Below are 19,934 nucleotides of genomic sequence, written 5' to 3' on the forward strand. Positions count from 1 at the left end.
GAAAAAAATAAAGTGATGCTGCAGCAGTACCTGAGAAAAAGGAGTCCAGCATGGAGTCATTGGTTTGCACTGGCATTTGGGAAATGTCTTTCATTTGCATCGACTGCATGCTGTACTGAGACATTGCTCCTACAGAGAAGAAGGGAAGAGAGAAACATGACTGTTAGTGTATGGGTGTGTGCAAGAATGTCAAACATGATGGGGAAGTGATTGTCCGGCTTAACAGGAAACTCGATATGTCTGATATCTTGGGTAAACAGTTGGATGAGGAAAATATTTATGGCTTTGAAATGATAACTTTGGGAGGTGACTGAAATAAGAAGTCTTAACTCTTTGGTAGATATCTCTGCACAGAGGATCATTTCTAAGGACTTTGGTGACCCTCTTACCTTTAATAGACAAAAACTGAAGAGAATTCTAACTCTCAGACAGAGGTGTGTTGGACTTTTTTGACTGGCGTGGCCCATCTGGGGCATTGACTCATGCAAAGGTGGAAATGTTTCAAACATTGCCAGTTAATGTATTTTATAAGTTAGACAGTGTGTATTACTTTCCTATGCACCTGCCTTATGAAATACATGTTCAAAGTATTTATTTACAATTTAAGTACAAACAAAATAAAAGGTGCTACACTGATATGTAAAGAAAGGATCAGCCTTTTGCAAAAAAAAAGCCTTAATGGTCGGTTTCAACATAAGGGAAATAGCCAAAAGGAGTTCAGGATTTTTGAGTTAGCACATGGAGTGGCCAATCAGATTGCAAGGGGGCACATAAACCCCTGGACACGTCCCTGCTCTCAGACAAAACGTTGATCTTTCTATATTTATTTTTGACAGTCATGGTCACCAGAGGATGTCTCCCTTTATTATATCGTCCTCAGATACAATGGAAATTCTTCAAAACGTTGTTTGCAATGTTATTCCATCTACAGAGGCAAATTTAAAAATATAACACTGATCTGAGGTACAACAGAAGATTTAACTCTCCTTTTCCAGTATCATTTTTCTAAATATTTTTTCAAATGTGTAATCCGACTAAAAAAAAGTTTTGGCACGTGAAACAAATGGATGCTAATTTCTCTGAGAGTTCCACTTTAAAATGTTTGACCATAAGAAAACGCAAACGCTATCTCTAATATTTAGAATATGGGGTAGATGTGCACATAAACTCCTTGTGGCCATAATGAGTATTACAAAAATGTTTTCACCTGCTTGAACTTTTCCAACAGTTTTCACAAATAATCATATTTTACATTTGGCAACACTTCATTAGTCCCCGCTTTAAAAAAAAAAAGATGGCAAGAACTTTATTTTGCCTGTTTCTCTAATCAGTAGCCGCTACTGTTTGGAAGTTTAGATTATCAATCATATCCACAGTGATGTCAGAAGGATCATACCTGCATCCTGAGACTCAATAGTGATGATTCCCTCCCTCTCAGGACCAAAGCCCTGTGTGGTACGAGCCTGGACTTTAAACTTGTAAGGAACGTTCTCAGTCAGGTTTGGGACGGTCAGACTGATATCAGCACTGTCTCCATTCACCTGGAAGGTGCGAACATCTCCTGGAAGACGCAAAACACAGAGGTCAGAAAAGAATGTACTTCACAACACAGGCAGGATGATAACCCAGCAACAAAAAAAATTGTTTAGTAACATCTTTTCGGAAAGTCTCACCTCCACCGTGCAGCTGTTCACAGGTGACTACATATCCCAGGATGTCTCCGTTGGGTTTACGAGGCTTCTCCCAGCTGAGCTGCAGCGAATCAGGACTCAGAGCAGTGAAGACAAGGGGGCCCGGTGCACTGGGGGTGCTCAGAGTAAATGGTGAGCCTGCAGTGAAATATGACAAACACAGATTCATGCTCATGGTGTCTGTGAGTTCATGAAAGAAGTTGTGACAGCAAAATCAGCAGAGTCAGTACCTGGCATGGGGCTGAGAGGACTCTTGGGGTCGACAGCGGACTCGATGGTGATGACTCCCTCTCTTTCTGGACCCCAGCCCTCCTGGCTCTGAGCCTTTACCTTAAATAGGTAGGAGTGATTTGGCAGCAGGTCCTGGATGATCACTGAGTTCTCTTCTGGGTTTGTCACATTGACACGTTTCGCCTCACCTACAGGAGAGGACACAGCTCGTTTAGCACCAGCAATTCTTACTTTTTAAGAGATCACAATGAAAGAGTTAAGAGTAAAATTATAGAGTATGCTGAAATATTAGTGACGATGTGTAATGCAGGAAACAGTGCAGAGATCATTTACCTCCGCTGAGCAGCTGGTAGATAACAGTGTAGCTCAGGATGTCCTTCTCGCAGTGGGGCTCCTGCCAGCTGACCTTCAGGGCGGTGGGACCCAGAGCAGAGAACACCAGTCTGCTGGGGGTGTCTGGAACACCTGGAGAAAGTCGTGCATCTGTCGGATGATACAGTGAGAGAAGATTAAAAGTACTGTTGGATATGATCATAACAAATATGTGATCAACCTCTGTTTAGACTTTGAGTGTAACGGTTGAAAAGGACATAAATGTATACATTGAACCTTCCAAGGGTCATTTCAACCATTCATTTTATTAATTTTTTTTACAGATTTTTGGGTCTAAATGACGAATAGGTACAAAAACCTTTTTTATCACGCCAGTCGATCATTCCAGCTCTCTGCATCTTAAAGAGCTTTATTGGATGCAATGACATCTTTGAGTCAAATCCATCCAATCGTAGTAAGTTTACTGAAGGGCTTGGTTTTTTTTCACTGACGTGCTCAGACTCGTTTTAAAAAGAATCCCGTCCACACACCCTAAGTTCTCCAAAAAAATCTTCATCCACATGAAAACGCAAAAACGCACTGTTACGGCTGTCATGAGCACGCCAAGTCAAAAATGATATCCTTGACATTTTCTCCTCATTCCTCTGCAATGACCATTTACAAAGTCATACAAAGCTGTCCATTCAGGCGCCTCAGCTCGTCAACACAGTGGGAGAGCAACTGAGTGTGTATGTGTAAGCATGTAAAAGGTCTAGTTAGTAACGTTAACACAACGTTAGCACTAGTGTGGTTACTCCTGTTAACGCACTGATCTAATGTAAACAGTGACAGACAGCATCGCACAATGACATCAAACGGAGGAGAAACCGGCGCACAGTGTGACGTTACAAGCCCAATACTCTGTTTTCCCTGTCTACACATAAACACCTTAAATAGAGAATCTGAAAATCTTCACCCTGGAAGGAGTTTTCCAAAAGGTGACTTAAAACGCTGTTTGCGTCTGTACGAAAGGCCAAAATGCACAGAAAAACCTCAGTTAAATCTCAGTTCTCAGTGATGTCACAAGTTGAGCAAATTTGAAATGGATCATTTCCCCCCCCCCCCCTCTACCAAGACAGGCACTCTTTCCCATTGATTTGTTGTGAAATGAAACCTGCTTTGGGATTACATTTGTATTTTTATTTTTTTAATGTCCTTGTCTTTTACATTATCCTCGATGAATCATGATCATATTATTGATTTACACTGAAGTTTTAATGAGACTCTTTAAACACTTCTCTTGACCTTGTGCTAAAAGTTTTGTTTTTCAGAACTATAAAGGTGCTTTGACTGATTTTTTTGGACGACTTCTAATATGTCAGGAAAAACATGTTAACAAATAATTACCCATTTACAAATCTAGCATACATGGAGCAAAATACATTTTCATTTTGAAGCCCAAAATTAGGGCGAATGGTGTCAAAATGCTCCCTACAACCAAACTGCAGTTTTCTGATAATTATCTGTTCCACTTCAGTATCTCCAGAAACTTGTTCCACATTACTCCTATTTGTTTGATCCTCAGTTAACACAGTTAACCTAACTCAAAATTTAGTTGATTTATATGCCCTACCGAAATGACTGAAAACAAATGGCTTCAAAAGTATTTTAAAGATATGCTCTGAAAATGGTTCACAGTATTGAATCATGAGTTACCTGTAATGGCTTAAAAACATAAAACAACCGGTGAGATCCTTAAAGCGTAAACCGGAGAAGGAGATCAACTCAGAGGCAGGATTAAAGATGACAGAAGAGGGGTGCAATATACCTCAAACCCAGCGAACACATCCTGTGCCCTTATGCTTGTATGCCACACACTTACCCTGGAGCACTCTGTCCAGATTATATAGAGCTTCATTGACATCTGATGACGAAGTCCTGGCCCTCGAACCCTGAGACAGGCTGTAGCTGAACTGGCTCTGAGAGCTGCTCTGCATCCCAGTGTAGCCGAACACACCTGATGGCGCTTTGAGCAAGGGGGCAGAGAAGGAGTAGGAAGGGTTCGTAAAGAGGAGGGGTACAGAAAACGATGAAAGTAGCACAGTAAGAGAGAAAGGGAGAAACAGGGATAGTCAGCACAGCTCCTGCAAAGTCAGTGTGGATAAGCCTGCTGCATAGCCAAGAGCCCCAACCCTGCTGTCCAAGCCTTTGGCCTCATGCACTTTAACAATTCACCTGCGAGGCCTCTCAAATATTGCACTCCCAACGTAAAGCTTTCTTTAACTAGAAAGACAGAGCTGATTTCTTTTCAATTTACTTTGGAATTAATGGGAACCGCTGCTTCGATTTAAAACTTACCAGGGCTTTGGAGCGTGCCTGACAAATCTCCCATGACGATAGAGTCCCGGATGTTTTCATCTGTGTAGCCCCTGTTCTCTGAACGCTTCCTCATGATGACTTCTGATGTGTGAACTCCTCCTCCTCCGATGAGCATTTCCTGCCTACGAGTACCTCCTTCAGGAGAAAAAAAAGAAAGTAAGGACAAACTGTATCTTCACAATCATCTTAAAAATGCTTCCATGCAGTCACTGTTCTTTATCTAACCTGGTCCTGTCATGTAGGTGGTACTTGTTTCTGTGGTATAGGTGCCGCCGCCTCCTCCTACTCCACCTACTCCTCCTCCTCCGATGAGCATTTCCTGCCTACGAGTACCTCCTTCAGGAGAAAGAAAAGATGGTAAAGAGAATCAGTATCTCCACATTCATCTTAAAAATGCTCCCATGCAGTCACTGTTGTCCATCTAACCTGGTCCTGTCATGTAGGTGGTACTTGTTTCTGTGGTATAGGTGCCGCCGCCGCCTCCTCCTCCGATGCTCATTTCCTGCCTACGAGTACCTCCTTCAGGAGAAAGAAAAGATGGTAAAGAGAATCAGTATCTCCACATTCATCTTAAAAATGCTCCCATGCAGTCACTGTTGTCCATCTAACCTGGTCCTGTCACGTAGTTGGTACTTGTTTCTGTGGTATAGGTGCCTCCTCCTACTTGATAGTTTGAGCTCAACGTAGACATCGGAGAGGACGATGCAGACAAGTTGCGTGTCCCTGATCCGCCTGGGAAAAGGAAGTTTTGGTCCCACTTCGCGTTCATCGAGTAATCTGTGAAACAACACAAAGTGGCCAGAATTGTTAACCGACAGAACACAGGAAAGTTGAACAGTTTTAGAAACAACACAGTGCTAGTGACGCCAAGCACCCAAAACCAGGCTCAGCCAATCTATAGTATAAAGGAAGCACCAGCAGTTTCAGATCATTTTCAACTTTCAGGTTACAGAAAAAGCAGCAGTTCAGCAGGATTACATGGCAGGTTGGCCCCATCTACAGGCAAGGACAGTTATAGCTTGTGGAACTTTTGTGATTTGTGCCATCTGTAGAAGCATAGTTTTATAAAGGCTTTTGTGTTTTTTTTACAGATTAGCAAGAGGCTGCATCCCCAGATATTAAACCATACTGTTCATTCTTTAATGACTAATAGCTGCTTCTAAGGAAAAGTCAATACGATGAATCAACACATCTTCAAAGCCTTTTTGAGCATTTTAGACTCGACTTGGTAAATGAAGAACACAAAACTGGCAATTATAAACAGGAGCCACTTTAGCCAACTCTCTAACTTTATGCTATCATCAGCTCACTGTAATGCTCCCAATAGTAATGGCCACATTTATAAGAATGGGGAGAAGAATCCTGTGTTTGTCAAATTAGCATAAAAGAATAAGATAACATTTACTGAAGCTTTTAGAAGTCGGGGTGTAGCCCATGATGTCATTAGTCCAAATCTGAACATGTTTACCATTTAATACTTCCTACACTACACTCATAACTCTACATCACCTCACACATTCATAAACACACAGGTTATACCTTCTGAGACAACATGGGGTTCAGAATATTGCCCAAGAAACTTCCACATGCAAACTTGGAGGAGACATGGATCAAATAACCAGTCTTGGCAAATTAATTAAGTTAATGGCAAACCCTTAAATATCAAAACATCAACCTTGGAACTAAGATTGTATGAATGAAATCAAGAATCAATTCATAAAAAAAGATTTTAAGGTATTTCTTTCAGAAGGATAACCTGGTGATAAAAAGACAGGTGATCAAAAATATTAAATATTTGTCTTCTGGGAGCTATCTGTATTTAATCTAATGGAAATCAATCCAGTAGTTTTGAGCAATTTTACTTCAAACGTCTCAAACTGAGACGTCTAGCTTGGCTATAAATAAATGTGTGACACTTCTTTTCTTGAAGTTGGTGGGAGTGGTTTTAAGTTGCCTTGCCACTAGGTGGCGACAGAGCTAAACTGTTGCTGGTACTGCTTTGGCATGAGAAAACTGGTTTATGACTGAACAGCTCCATTTGTGGAAAATATACAACCTGCTAAATCATAAAAGGTGAGTTTCACCAAACTGGTTTCATAAGGTGCTTCACATCTAAAGAGGGAAAACAGTGGATAAAAACAAACAGAAAAAAGCAATAAGTAGATACAAGGAAAACTGTAGTCATTGCAATTACCCTGCCATCATTTCAACACAGACACACAGTTACTAAGCTTCTAAACACAGCAGACAAGCTGCTTCCAGTTCACTACCTCCTCAGTGGGATGGAGAGAGCACAGACAGAGACAGGCACCTGGAAAGCCTGCCCCTGATCATCAACTGGGGGAGGGGCAGTTGATGCCAAGCCTCCTCTGTGGGCAACAGCTGGCAGGAGAATAGATGGAATAGGTGCAAACTAGGGATGAGTGGACAAGGACTGAAGCCCGACACTGACTGATTTGACAAACGTCAAATGACTGACAGGATCAAATCACGAAGGCAGAGAGAAAGGTTGGTTGCCTTGCCAGGCACCTGACTGGCTGTGCAAAATAGCTGGCATGCTAGCTCCTTGTCTGTCTATCTGTTGGTCTGATGAAGTTGTCTTCACCTGGCAGGTGTGATTTGGTGTAGCTGTGGTTGGGGGTCTCATCTGTGCTCGTCTCTGTGTCTGTGCTGAGCCGATATGGGATGACGTCCACTCGCTTTTTCCATGACACCTTACGGAGATCCAGGTTGGACCCCACCAACTTGACAGGTTTCCAGCCTTGTATGTGGGGGTTATAGGGGAGAAGCAAGCAGGCAGGGGGTAGAAATGTAGCGAAAAGTATAAATGTATGTGTTTCCTAAACATCACTTCACAAAAAAACTTGCTGTTCTCGGAATATTGACAAAGACGAAGAACGTTCCTTGTGTGGGCCAGTTGTTGAGTGTGAAAAAAAAGCTAATTTTAACTTCTAAGAAGAAAGTGACCAATCTTAAAGGAGGGCATGTTAAAGGTCACATACTGTCCTCCTTTTCAACAAATCAAAATAAAATTAACCGAGTGTCAAGGTATTCCAAAATAGTAATTTTTCTAAGCCTATGGTCGATGACCACACTACCATAGCTGACAAGATGTGAATGAGATTTTTTTTTTTTGGCTTTCTATGACAGAAGTTCAAATTGTCTTTGAGGCAGAGGGCAAAATAAGCTTTATCTTTCAGAGAAAAATGGAGCGTGGAATGACAGCAGACTTGATTAGAAAAAGCTTTGCGGTTTGGGATTGTAAAGTACTTCTGTTGCAGATATCAGCAGATGCAGTGGAAGCAGATTTTTTTTGCTGCCTAGCAGGGGTGTTGCCTTCAGAAATGTCTCCCCCAAAGGGAAATGTTGAAAAAAAAAGTACAGCCATGAGAAGGATTCCATCTCTGAGCTTCAGTAAACTTCCAAATCTTTCTTAATGAAGATGATAAACTGTCACAAAAAAGTAACAGCCCGTCAAAAATAGCCTTCTTGTCCTGAAGAAGTCACAAAGGCTGGGTGAAAGCCTACAGATCTGTCCAGACTTCACACTGTACGCCCTCACCTCCTGACAGGGCCATGGTACCACAGCACATACTGTGCACATGTTGGGGTTCAACAGTTTTGGCTGCAAGAACAAAGCAAGATGCCTGGGAGCACTGATAATGACGACTGACATAATTGGATCCACGTTTATCTGGAAGTCTGGCAGTCATATGCATCTTTCCAGAGCCAAGAAATGCATTAGAAAAAGCACAAAGAGTTTACACTGTCAGCTGTAACAAGAAGCGTGTGGTTTTGGCTCTGGGTACCCACCATCACCAGAGATGCTGGGTGTCTTGGAGCCTGCAGGCGACTTCAGCACCTCATTGCTGTACATCAGGTAACTGTCATACTCATCTCCTGCCTCTGCATCCACAATAGGGATATCTGGAATGATGGGAACTACGGACAGAAAGAGAATTAAATAAATTATTTTTTTAGGGAAGACAGATTTACTGAAAGAGTTAGAGTCTTTTTTGCCTTTTTCCACTTACTGGACAGTGGTCTGGCAGGCTGCGATGCCAGGTTAATGGTGGCATCTCTGAAGGGGCCCCAGCCCACACTGTTCTTTGCTCGTACTTTGTACTGGTAGGTCTGGGCATTCTGGAGGTTCTCGATCAGCATCATTCTCTTCTTGGGGTTGTCAATCTTTACTTTCTTAGCAGCACCCACTGGCTCTATACGGAAAGTATTTGGAATTGATGAAAATGACATATGACAAATATTTCATACAGTACTTCCTTTTTAAGGTGGGACTCTTACTCTTGTCATCATCGATGGGTGTGTAGATGACCTCATAAGCAGTAATATTGCCATTGGTCTCTGCGGGCTCTGCCCAGCTAATCTGAGTGACAGTTGGACTGATGACATTGAAGGCGAGACGTCCAGGTTCACCAGGAACTGGAGGAAAACAGGACAGGAAGCATTAGTAAGTTCAAAGTCAGCATGGTTATAACACAAGCGTTTATGACCACATTTATTTAAAAAGGTTGCACTATTACAATTAGTTCTGATGCAGCAAATAGATGTGACTTTGTTTTTTAAATATAATACATTGATGGTAGGAGCTGCACTACAAGGAGCCCGATTTAATTCTCAGAAATTACCGTCCTCCATTGTTTGACAGGAAACAATGTCTGTATCGATGCCGTCTCCCATTGCATTGTAGCCGCACACTCGCATCTCATAGTCACAATAGGGGTACAGGTTGGTCAAATCAGCATGAGGAGTCTTCACATCCATCACCTGGGCATCTTTCTCTGGGTCACCATAGATCCAATATTTAACCTTAATGCACATGAAAATAAAATATAAAGTATTTGATAGTGTCTTTTGTAAATAATGGTTATTAACTCAAGTTAAAGCTTCTTAACATGCAGATTTGAAGTACCTTGTAGCCTGTGGGGTTACCGGCTGGTGGGTCCCATTTCAGGCGGATGCTTCTAGGTCCAGTTGCTGTGGCTTTAGGGTTTGCTGGGGAGGAGGCTTTACTGTTTATGTAGCCCTGCTGCTGCTTCTGGGCAAATTCTGGAGATTTTGGAGCTGTAGGAAGTAGAGGAAGTGAGAGGATGACAAAAACCTTCCCAACATACAGTATAGTGTTTAAGAATGACACGTTTCTTTACAAAAAGTCTAAAACATCACAAACTTCTGAGACACAGAAACTCTGATTCTAAAGTCATTAAAAATAATTTATTTAATGTCATCTTTGGTTTCATGCTTTCTTGAAGAATGACTCTCCCTTTTGTCCTACCTCCATCGGCTACATTGACAAGTGTGGTCTTTCTTTCTCCGACAGTAGCACCGCTACTTGGGTCAAACAGCTCCAGTTGGAAGGTCTCTGGTTTGATCGGTCCAGGGTGGGACACCGGGTCGATCACTATGTTCTTCTCTGTCTCTCCTGGACCAAACTTAAGTGGGCCTGATAGGTCGAAGCGCTGAGCCTTCTTGGTGCGCCATTTCACTGTGGCAGGGCTGTCCTGGTTGTGAGTGCGGACCACAGGGATGGTGTAGGTTGGGTCAGATGTGGAGAAGTTCTGGGTGGCCTTTTTGAACATCATCACAGTTGGTTCTACATAAAAAACAAGATTATGGCGAGAGGGAGAAATGTAAGCAACCAGAGCGAGTAACAACAGTTTGGACATACTGATGAAAAGCATCTTGTGTCTAACCTGGTTGGTCCACAATAGTGACAGTAGTTCGAGGGTAGCGTCCCAACTTTGCACCCTGACGTGGGTTACTGAGATCCATGACAAACTGCTTGACCGGTTTGTCTTCCAGGAGGACATTTTTCTCTCCCACCTCTAGCAGTCGAACAGGCACTGTTTTCTGGGTCTCACCAGGAAGGTAAGTCAGGTCTCCTTCCACAGTCATATAGTCCTAAAAATAATGGAAAGAAAAGATAAGGAACAGGCCCTGCAGCAGCCCTATATCCCACCTACCAGTCATTACATACTGGTTCCCAGTAAAGATATGTGCTCTTTTAAGAGATGGAACATTATCCGAACTAACTGTTCGTAACAAGGTGGTATGGTTTGGAGGTAAAAGGACGCCGGGCTAAATTTAGGTCAGTGCAAAAGCTCACCCTCTTGTCCTTGGCTGTGAGGTCTCGTGTACGATAAGTGACCTGGGTGCGCACATCATCTATAATCTCTCTGCTGATTGGGATGTTGGCCACACCATCCTTCCTGCTGTAACTGTACGCAGGCTGGAGGAACGAAAAGACACTGGAGGCTAGAAGAAGAAGAGAATCAATTAAAGGAATCCATACTTCAGTTGTCTCATTTTCTTTGGCTCCAGAAGTTTACTTCAAAAGATTTTCAAGTGGAAATCTACAAAATCCCAAATTTCTCACCATGCTCTTTGATGATGGTGATGTTAACCAAACGTTTTCCAATCTCAGCAATACCCAGTGGCACATCCTTGGCCTCGACCAGCAGCTGTTTCTTGTCATCATCTTCTTCCTTGGCGAAGAGGGGAACGTGAACGTCTAATGACTCCACACCTTCTTGGAACTCTATGGCTCCCGCAGCCTCTGCAGAGGTACAGTGGGTAAAAACACAAGAGTTATGGCAAGACTGATACAGTTATGGTTCTCAGACAATATCAGAGCTCTGAATTCTCAAGAATTGTAATTAGAATTTCATTCATTCGGATGAATGATAAAACATACCTCTGTCTGTTGCCACAGTGAAATAGCCAGGCACAACTTTGAGATCACTTAAGTTTCCAGACTGGACGTTTTTCTCTGTAAGTTTGACAATATCCGGGTAGTTGCCACGGGGAGCAGGTAAGACGGTGTCCATGATGGCGTAGTCCTGCCTGAAGAGCACAGGAGTTGCAGAGAAGTTAGACATGTATGACCATCAGGTCAGTAGAATCTGATGTTGTATTTTGTTGTACCAATCAAATATTACCTCTTTCCAGCATTTCTCTGCAATCTGCAAGAAACGAATTATAAGTGATGAGTAATTCTCTTTTAAAGTCTTTAAATTTTTTTCTAGATTAATAGAAATAAACATATAAACAGATCTGTTAATGACCTAGACATGTAGTGTAACACATCTTACCTGAAGGAGGTCTTTTGCACCTTCTGTGCACCTGGAATCTGCTTGTACACTTCATTCAGCTGGATCGAAGAACACAACCAATACTTAATAATACATTCTTTATTTATACAATCAAACATGTCGCCTGCAAACCAAGAAATCATACTCACGTTATCGGACACTTCTTTACGCAGCTGTTCAGCATCTCTGGATTCGGGGCGAGACAGGTTCTCAGAGAACAACCTGTTTAGTCGGAGGGAGATGGGGTACTGGACTGCAGGTGGGGGTAAGGGAAAACAATGAAAAGAAATGAAACAGAGGTTACAGATCAGGCATCCAACATGTAAGATGCACAAAACATTTGAATTGATGGAACAATTTAACACCACTTACTTATCTCTTTCGGGTTAGGCTTTATCAGAGCCTGGGGGTGATTGGGTCCTCTGTGTACGTTATCGGTTACCTTCCAGCGAACCACATCAGTCCCCTTGGGTGGGCCAGTCCTCACCATCGGTGTGTCCAGATGGTCTGAGGTGAGCCGAGATTGATGGAGCAAATACTCGTCTTCCTTGAAGCCAACCATGCGTCCTGGAGAGATACAACATAATTCAACACGGTCCAATGTGGCTGGAGGATAAAAGATTTAAAGCAATATGATCACATGTAAAACAACAAATGTCTTACCTCGTCTACAGCAAGGCAGCAGGGCAAGGCAGCTCTGTGTCAAGAGAAGATAAAAGCCATTACTTCAACTGTGACTTTATGAATATCATGTATTGGTGTAAATTGGTGTAAAGTGTTTTTTAATACCTGGAAGCACGTTTTGCAACAGGCACAGTATTTCCAACAGCAGAGCAGCAGAAGTGCCAGCAGCAACAAGAGGAACAAGAGGAGAGGGAGCAACCACAGGAGGCTAGCAGCTGGACAATCTGAAGGGTTTGTCACCAAGAGTAGACCAAGTTAGAAACTACATTATTATGCAATACACTACTTAAAGGCAGGTTTGGTAATTTTCTCCAGATATACTTTTTAAGATTCTGGTTGAAATTGTCTTTAGGTCCTGACAGAAATTAATAACTCATGTGCTCTGAAAAAGGAACGAAGAAAATCCGTCATCTGTATCAGTTGTAAGCCTGTAAAAACTTCGACCAATGTCTGCACAAGGCACCAATCTGATGAACCAATCCCGCCTCCCTGCTCGTTCTCTACCCCATGCATGCACAAGCCCACACTCAAAGCATGAGCTGAGGTCCGCTTCTGGACTAATGGCGCTTGTGCGCGTAAGTGAGGGGCGTGGCTTTGGAGGGATCACAGATGGGAGGGGGTGGGTGCAGACAGACAGTGCACTGAGGGAATGCTACTTGACCATCATGGTAGTCATGGTAGTTTTCGAAAAATTACCAACCCTGCCTTTAAAACTGCAGTAAAACAAAAGGTCACATACGTCTTGTTCTAAAGACACTGGCTGGTTTTCAGCTAGGTGTTTTAGGACAGAGCGCCGTTGCTGAGGCTGTTAAACAACAATGGTATCATCTCACAAGGGTTTTTTAGATATCTAACGCAATGGAGTTGAGTGGAGTTTTGTCTTTGGGCATGAAGGTCAATTTAAACCAGAGCTTATTAGTTTTTCAGCATAAATAAATCACAACTTTCTGCACTGTTTCCCTACTGCATGTAACTGTTGCTGTATTAATCATTGTTTCCCCACTGCCCCTAAAACAGCCTGAGTGCACCACTGTTTTGGACTGGTTTTACAGATATGTTTCCATCCATAAATCCAACAAACCAAAAACTGTCCTTTGTGTAAATATGTAGGATGCAATTGCTCATAGTAAGAAGTATTATTATAATTTAATTTGAGTATTATTTACAAAACATCCGCAAATGCACAGATTTACAATGGTTAACGTTGATTAATATATTATACATCAGCTGTTCAAGTGAGAGCCCGGAGCAAATGACATAACTCACCTTTCTTTTTGAGCACCTGAACCACCAAGTCCTTAACTTTCTTATCTTCAGGGTTTTGAACGGTGTAGTGGTACGTACAGTCGTCATCCTCATCACGGAAACTGCAAGAATCAAGAACCTTCTTCCCTGAAAACATGAATAACACAAACAAATGAGCTAGAAAGAGTGATCTGGAAATTATTTATTCATTTAGTACTTAAGCAAATGTCATCAGTCATTTTCTTCATCTTAAATGTCCTTACTTTCTTTGAGTTCATCGACCATGATGACTTTGAAAATACACTTATCACACTCCTCCTTCTTTTTCTTCTCTCCTGTCTTCCAGGCCTGACACTGGACACAATACCTCGTAGACTCACACACTCCCAATTGGGCCTAGACAAAACACATGCACACACATCCAGATCAGGAATAGAAATATTGCAACTACGGTTAAAAAGGTAATTGAACACGTAAGCATTTTCAGGTGTAACATGAGGCACTTGATGAGTGGAAGTTGTGTCGGAGAGTTTATCTTACTGTCCTTCCTTTCTTACATGCACACAAAGATTGAAGCATAAAAATATATATTTGTAGATCATAGCCACAAACCTGAAAATTTGGCTCACAGACTGAAGTCATTTCAATCCCGCTCGGGCACTCACAGCGACCACAAACACATTTACCTCGTCCATTGCAGAGACCCTAGTACAGTTAAAGATACAGTCAGGCACAGGGATATAGAGATATTAGGTGACATGATAACATAATCTACATAATCTACTAAGAATGAAATGGCTTACCCCTTTGGTGTCTAGACAGGTTTGGTTGCTCCTGGAACAGTCACAAGCATTGCCCTCCCAGCCCTCCGTACACACACAGCGACCCATTATACAAGAGCCACGGTCTGATAAGAAGAGAAAGACTGGTAATTAACTCTGATTGCTGTAAGTGGTGTACTTGACTTACTGTCATATGTTTGAAGTCCTGCAGGTTTGTTCAAAAACTTTCAGAAAATTTGCATTCAGAAAAAACATTCTTGAGATCAACAATCTTTCAACCCCTGGACAATAATTTCTGATCAACATATTTCTAATCGTTAAAGTGTTAGAAATAGAATAGAAAGCAGGATATCAACGTTGTCATCATTACATGAAAATGTGATGTTTGCTTGCTTAATTAATACAAGAGTCTGTATGTCATTTCTATTTTGTTTATGGCTATACATGTCAAATTAGCTTTCATGTAATTTCATTAAAAAAAACTCACACTTCTGAAACCAATGCACTTGAAGTCTTGAAACAGTATATGACATGTCCTCCTACTCCTCAGAGTACATAAAAAACAATGAGATTTATGAAAAGTTCCAATCTGGTTTCAGACAAAAACATAGCACTGAGACTGTGCTTATTAGAGTTACAAATGATCTTTCAAGAATGTCTGATACTGGTGTATGCTCTGTCCTTGTGCTTCTGGATTTAAGTGCAGCATTTGATACAGTTGACCATAGAATACTAATTGAGAGGCTGCAGCACTGGGCTGGTTTATCTGGGACAGCTCTGAAGTGGTTTTACTCTTATTTAACAGATCCAAAAGGTTTTGTTTCTATTGATAATCATGCTGTCCCTCACTCCACAGTGAGCTGTGGAGTTCCCCAAGGGTCAATACTGGGACCAATTTTATTCTCCCTCTATATATGCTCTCTCTTGGCCACAAAATACAAAGTTTCACTGCTACACTGATGACACACAGGTGCACCTTCCAAATGAACAAAGGGCCTCTTCAAACCTCTTAGACCTCAGTTATTGTTTTACAGACATTAACAAATGGTCAGCATTTTTTTTTTAATTAAATGCTGACAAAAGTGAGATTTTAATAATTGGTCCTGATAAGTTGAACCCAGATATCCTGTCCTCCCATTTGCTGCTCGGACTCTTGGCTGTGGAACCACCCCCCTGAAGATCCCAGACTAGCTACATCAGTATTTTCTTTTAAAGATGTATTTTTATTGAAAGGCCTTTTTGTAATTGTTGTTTTATCCATGGTGTTTTATTTATTTTACTATTAACTTTGTCTTAATTGTTTCTATTTTATTGTCTCTGTTTTATTGCTACATTGTTCTTTTTATTTTCATGATTTAGGATTTTATTGTTGTGTATTTTACTTTCAGGATTTTTATATTCTGTAAATGACTTTTTCCATTTTGATAAATGCTTTATAAATAAATATTATTATTATTTCAGAATGTATGAAGGTAGGTAGGTGATGATAGAAACATCATCAACGTACTATATACACATTTTATTACCAAATCACCAACCACCAGCCATCATACCGTTGCAAAGGAATCCTCCGGACCGTTGACACTGGGATTTATCATATTGACAGTAGGGTCCTTCAAACCGCTTGGGGTTGTAGCACACGCACATTCCACAGTCTGTGCAGTCACCTCGACCTGAACATGCTTCGGTCGAGCCCGGCCCGATACACTGGCTGCTGTCCTGAGATGCAGCACTTGCAGAGCAGTTACAGAATGTACTCAGCCTGAAGGAAAACAGAACAAAGAGTGAAGCATTCACATCACCTGGCAGAAGTGCTGATAAACCAAAAGATATAACTGAAGACTCACCAGCCTTCATGGCACTGACACTTCCCACACACCAGGTCTCCATTGCCGTAGCATCTGCGTGCATCTGGGACTCTAGCCTATATTGCGGGCAGAAAAAATAGCTAGAGGGATGAATCTTCCACAAAAAAGTAAATTCTTGATATTATATGAGTTTCGTTGTCAATCTGTGTATCTACCTGCTCACAGGCACATGTTGGACATAAAACTGAAGCCTTCACATTGACAGCAGCATTGAAGGTTGTTGGTTTGACTCTCATTATTCCGTCTTTCTGGTCTTGATCCAGCTGACAGACTGGCTCGTTGTCGACCTCTCGGTTAGCTGAGAGCAGCATCTTGAACTTACCCTGGAAGGTACACACATTTTAAGCATTCAGTTCTATGAATCTCAGTGCCAAAAAAAGGACCATATAGAACTTGATGACGATTAATAAAATGTCTGAAATAAATTACTATTTAAGACAGTTTAAACAATTATATAATACATAAACAACCATCAATCCATCCATCATCTATACCGCTTTTCCCGTTCGGGGTCGCGGGGGACTGAAGCCGATCCCAGCTGTCATTGGGAAAGAGGAGGGGTACACCCTGGACTGTTTGCTGGTCAATCACAGGGCTGACATACAGACAACAAGCCACACTCACATTCACATGACCAATGTAGAGTCACCAATTAACCTAGAGAGCATGTCTTTGGACTGTGTGAGGAAGCCGGAGTACCCGGAAAGATCCCACGTATGCACAGAAAGAACATGCAAACTCCACACAGAGAGGCTCCTGTCCGATGGGGATTTGAACCAGGAACATCCTCGTTGTGAGGAAACAGCGCTAACTACTGCACCACTGTGCAGCTTAGTAGAAGTAGTTGGCGATTAACTACTATTTAGACAGTTAAAGGCTTTATATGCGATTTTTTGATCCAGCAGATGTCGCCCACCAGCATGAAACCAAAACAACTTGCGCTGCATTGTTGTGTTAGCATGCTAATGCTAGCGATCTTTATTATGCTCGTGTCTTCCCACTGCATGTACATTTACCCGAAATGACCGTGATCTAGAAACGCAGTTAAGCAGTGAGTACAGTATGTTATTCTTCTTTTCTCTAGTCCCTCAATTAAACAACTTTTATACGCGAGGGGAGGAGCCAGCCGGCCGTCCCGGCAATGTAAACAAACTGAAGATAGGACTCTGAAAACTCTGAAAGCATCACAGACAGTGGGACTCGGGTGTTACACCCATTGTAGACAGTCATGACTCACAGAGTTATTTTCAGAGGATATACTTGATTTCTATTATATTTAAGTGTGAAAAATTGCATATAAAGCCTTTAAAGTTATTATATAGCAGCAAATTTTATCATATTCCCCCAAAATGTGAACACATTCAAGTCTTATCATGATAAATCATCAAATAAGTCTGCTTATCTAGGGGGTACTTTTGTTGATTTTGGCAAGTTCTTTTACAAATTTCAACTGGACAGTTTGGCTATTGTGTAGAATTTGTGGTTTAATAAGTAAGGGCGCACTCACACTAGCAAGTGCTGTGTCACGATTGCAGCAGAAGCAGCAGGAGACACTTAGGTGTCTTGCCTAAGGACACATATGACATGTGACTGCAGGAGCAGGGGATCGAACCCCCGATCTTCCAGTTGAGAGACAACTGACTCTACCAACTTAGCCACAGTCGCCCAATGAAGACAGAATCTTATCTTATTTTGTCTTTCCTTTCCTTTGAATACATCATTTTGTATAAAAAATAGTAATACAATTTAAATTAAGAAAATTGCAAAAACAAACATGTTGTTGGTAATCTTAAAATGTTTCATATTAATAATTGTTTAGCTATTAAACTAACACTTGTTATTCTCAAACCATGAATGTATGTTTGTGGGTTTAATTAGCTGTGGGAATATTGATTCCTTCTTACTATTTCTCCAGGCTTAAAATTGAAGGCCCCATATTGTGAAACGCTTCCACTGGTGGTCTGGAACTGTGTTGCGAAAGCCTTGGGTTTATCCTCTGCCTGGATGCTCATCTTAGAACGAATATTCTAAAAAGACATGCAGAAGGAAACAGAATGGACACAAAGTTTTTAAAAACCACTAATGAGTTGTCTTCAGAGTCATACATATAGGATACTGTTGCAAGAGAAAATTGTCAAAAGAGTTGATGCTTTACCTTGAAGGCAGTATCCAGGAGTTCAAGCATGTTGGAGGAGTCTTCTTGCAGCAAACCAACCTCAGCGATGGGGAAATACTCTTTCAGTTTCTAAACAGAAAGGATGTACCGTACATAAAAAATCAGTGACCTAAACTGTGACCTTATACTTTATGATGATGTATGTATGTGTCATAAGCACATCTTTACAGGAAGATCAAAAAAACAAAACCTGCCAACCTCGTAGTAGTCAAAGGAGTGGCTGGTGACAGCAAAGATGGGAATGATGTTGTTTTTGCGCAGGAGACGGACCAGTGTAGGTATTGAAGGGTAATCCTGGGTTATGTCCTCTGTGTACTGGTCGTTTTCGTCCAAGTGGCAGAGCTCATCATTGCGTTTCAGAATGCCCGAGAGCACGTTGGCACCGTCAGCCTCGTAATGAAAGGCTGACTCGGTGGAGAAAACCAATAGATGTGTGCTGTGGGGTCGCCAGCCAATCTTGTCCTATAATATGAACACAAATAAATAAATTGGGAGCAGAAAACAAAGTGGTCAGCAAAGATTTACCATATCTTGGCTTGGCTGGGCTCAGTAGAATCCAAAATATTATGAACATATGGAATGTCATCTTACACTCCGAAAGCTGCAACAACTAATATTTAGGCCACTTTGGATAAAAAACACAAGCTGTGAACGGTACTTAGATGCATTCCCAACTTTTTTAAATTCAAAGGAAAATGTTTTTTTTAGCACAATAGTTAGATTATAAATATTTTTGAATGATGAGTAATGATATCAGTATTTTAAAACTTAAGTTATAGGTATCATATCATATTTAAAGCATCTTGGTACACCCATCTTCAATGCACAGTCTTCCTTTATCTCTGTGTAAGCTTTTGTTTTTCCAAACATGATGATAAGCTAATTAACTGCCAGTAGTGTTTAAGACCTCTGTGAATGAAAACAGAGCTCAACCGATTAATTGGCAGTCAGGTAAAATGGCCAATATTAGCATATCAAGTGACTATTGGTATCGGCTAATTTTATCGCAGATAAGCCCCGATATTACAAGACTTATTTGCAAGTCATTTGAGCATCAATGAATTACACTAGGAGTTCTCCTGCTGGCTTTCACCAGCAGCGTGTGCTATATGGATTACAAAAAGCATTATCACTCTCCGTGTCAAGCACTGATGCACATAAAGGCGCAGTTACTTTCCAGTTGAGTGACCATCTTTTCTTCATTATTTATCTGTTCCACAAGTTTTTGATATTTACATTTGAATATTCAACGCAATAAATGTGTAAGACTTTATCTATCTATCTTTACAGATCGAAGATATATCAAAGAAAGATATCGATCGATATATATCGGGATCTGTTTTTTTTCTCTCCCTAATATTGGTATTGGCACCGAAAAATCCTACACCATCGGGCCCTAATCTGTTTATATAAACTAAAAATTAAGTTGTAGCCTCCAAGTTTCTGGAGAGAGGTTT

The 19,934-nt window shown here is 41.3% G+C and overlaps 1 protein-coding gene across 6 annotated transcripts in view; it reads right to left on the minus strand.

The window, feature by feature from the left end:
* Positions 1-19,934, minus strand: part of itgb4 (integrin, beta 4) — a 29,854-nt gene that overhangs the window by 1,340 nt on the left and 8,580 nt on the right. For 2 of the 6 annotated variants that reach the window (XM_061028947.1, XM_061028946.1), the window contains 36 exons: positions 18,676-18,939; positions 18,457-18,546; positions 18,206-18,328; positions 16,457-16,624; positions 16,281-16,357; positions 15,987-16,195; positions 14,455-14,558; positions 14,264-14,356; positions 13,915-14,047; positions 13,673-13,798; positions 12,512-12,630; positions 12,386-12,419; positions 12,095-12,289; positions 11,872-11,975; positions 11,723-11,781; positions 11,570-11,593; positions 11,326-11,474; positions 11,008-11,187; positions 10,738-10,886; positions 10,325-10,532; positions 9,907-10,224; positions 9,544-9,695; positions 9,260-9,440; positions 8,916-9,053; positions 8,648-8,830; positions 8,427-8,555; positions 5,223-5,390; positions 5,040-5,132; positions 4,839-4,949; positions 4,593-4,748; positions 4,117-4,260; positions 2,256-2,405; positions 1,922-2,110; positions 1,674-1,829; positions 1,397-1,561; positions 31-129 (listed from right to left, as the gene is read on the minus strand). In XM_061028947.1, coding sequence (XP_060884930.1) covers positions 31-129; positions 1,397-1,561; positions 1,674-1,829; positions 1,922-2,110; positions 2,256-2,405; positions 4,117-4,260; positions 4,593-4,748; positions 4,839-4,949; positions 5,040-5,132; positions 5,223-5,390; positions 8,427-8,555; positions 8,648-8,830; positions 8,916-9,053; positions 9,260-9,440; positions 9,544-9,695; positions 9,907-10,224; positions 10,325-10,532; positions 10,738-10,886; positions 11,008-11,187; positions 11,326-11,474; positions 11,570-11,593; positions 11,723-11,781; positions 11,872-11,975; positions 12,095-12,289; positions 12,386-12,419; positions 12,512-12,630; positions 13,673-13,798; positions 13,915-14,047; positions 14,264-14,356; positions 14,455-14,558; positions 15,987-16,195; positions 16,281-16,357; positions 16,457-16,624; positions 18,206-18,328; positions 18,457-18,546; positions 18,676-18,939 — 5,140 coding nt within the window. The remainder of the gene's footprint in view (positions 1-30; positions 130-1,396; positions 1,562-1,673; positions 1,830-1,921; positions 2,111-2,255; positions 2,406-4,116; positions 4,261-4,592; positions 4,749-4,838; positions 4,950-5,039; positions 5,133-5,222; positions 5,391-8,426; positions 8,556-8,647; positions 8,831-8,915; positions 9,054-9,259; positions 9,441-9,543; positions 9,696-9,906; positions 10,225-10,324; positions 10,533-10,737; positions 10,887-11,007; positions 11,188-11,325; positions 11,475-11,569; positions 11,594-11,722; positions 11,782-11,871; positions 11,976-12,094; positions 12,290-12,385; positions 12,420-12,511; positions 12,631-13,672; positions 13,799-13,914; positions 14,048-14,263; positions 14,357-14,454; positions 14,559-15,986; positions 16,196-16,280; positions 16,358-16,456; positions 16,625-18,205; positions 18,329-18,456; positions 18,547-18,675; positions 18,940-19,934) is intronic. The other 4 variants (XM_061028948.1, XM_061028949.1, XM_061028951.1 and 1 more) reach the window with 4 other exon arrangements.

This window comes from Labrus mixtus, chromosome 21, assembly GCF_963584025.1.
Source record: "Labrus mixtus chromosome 21, fLabMix1.1, whole genome shotgun sequence".
NCBI lineage: Eukaryota > Metazoa > Chordata > Actinopteri > Labriformes > Labridae > Labrus > Labrus mixtus.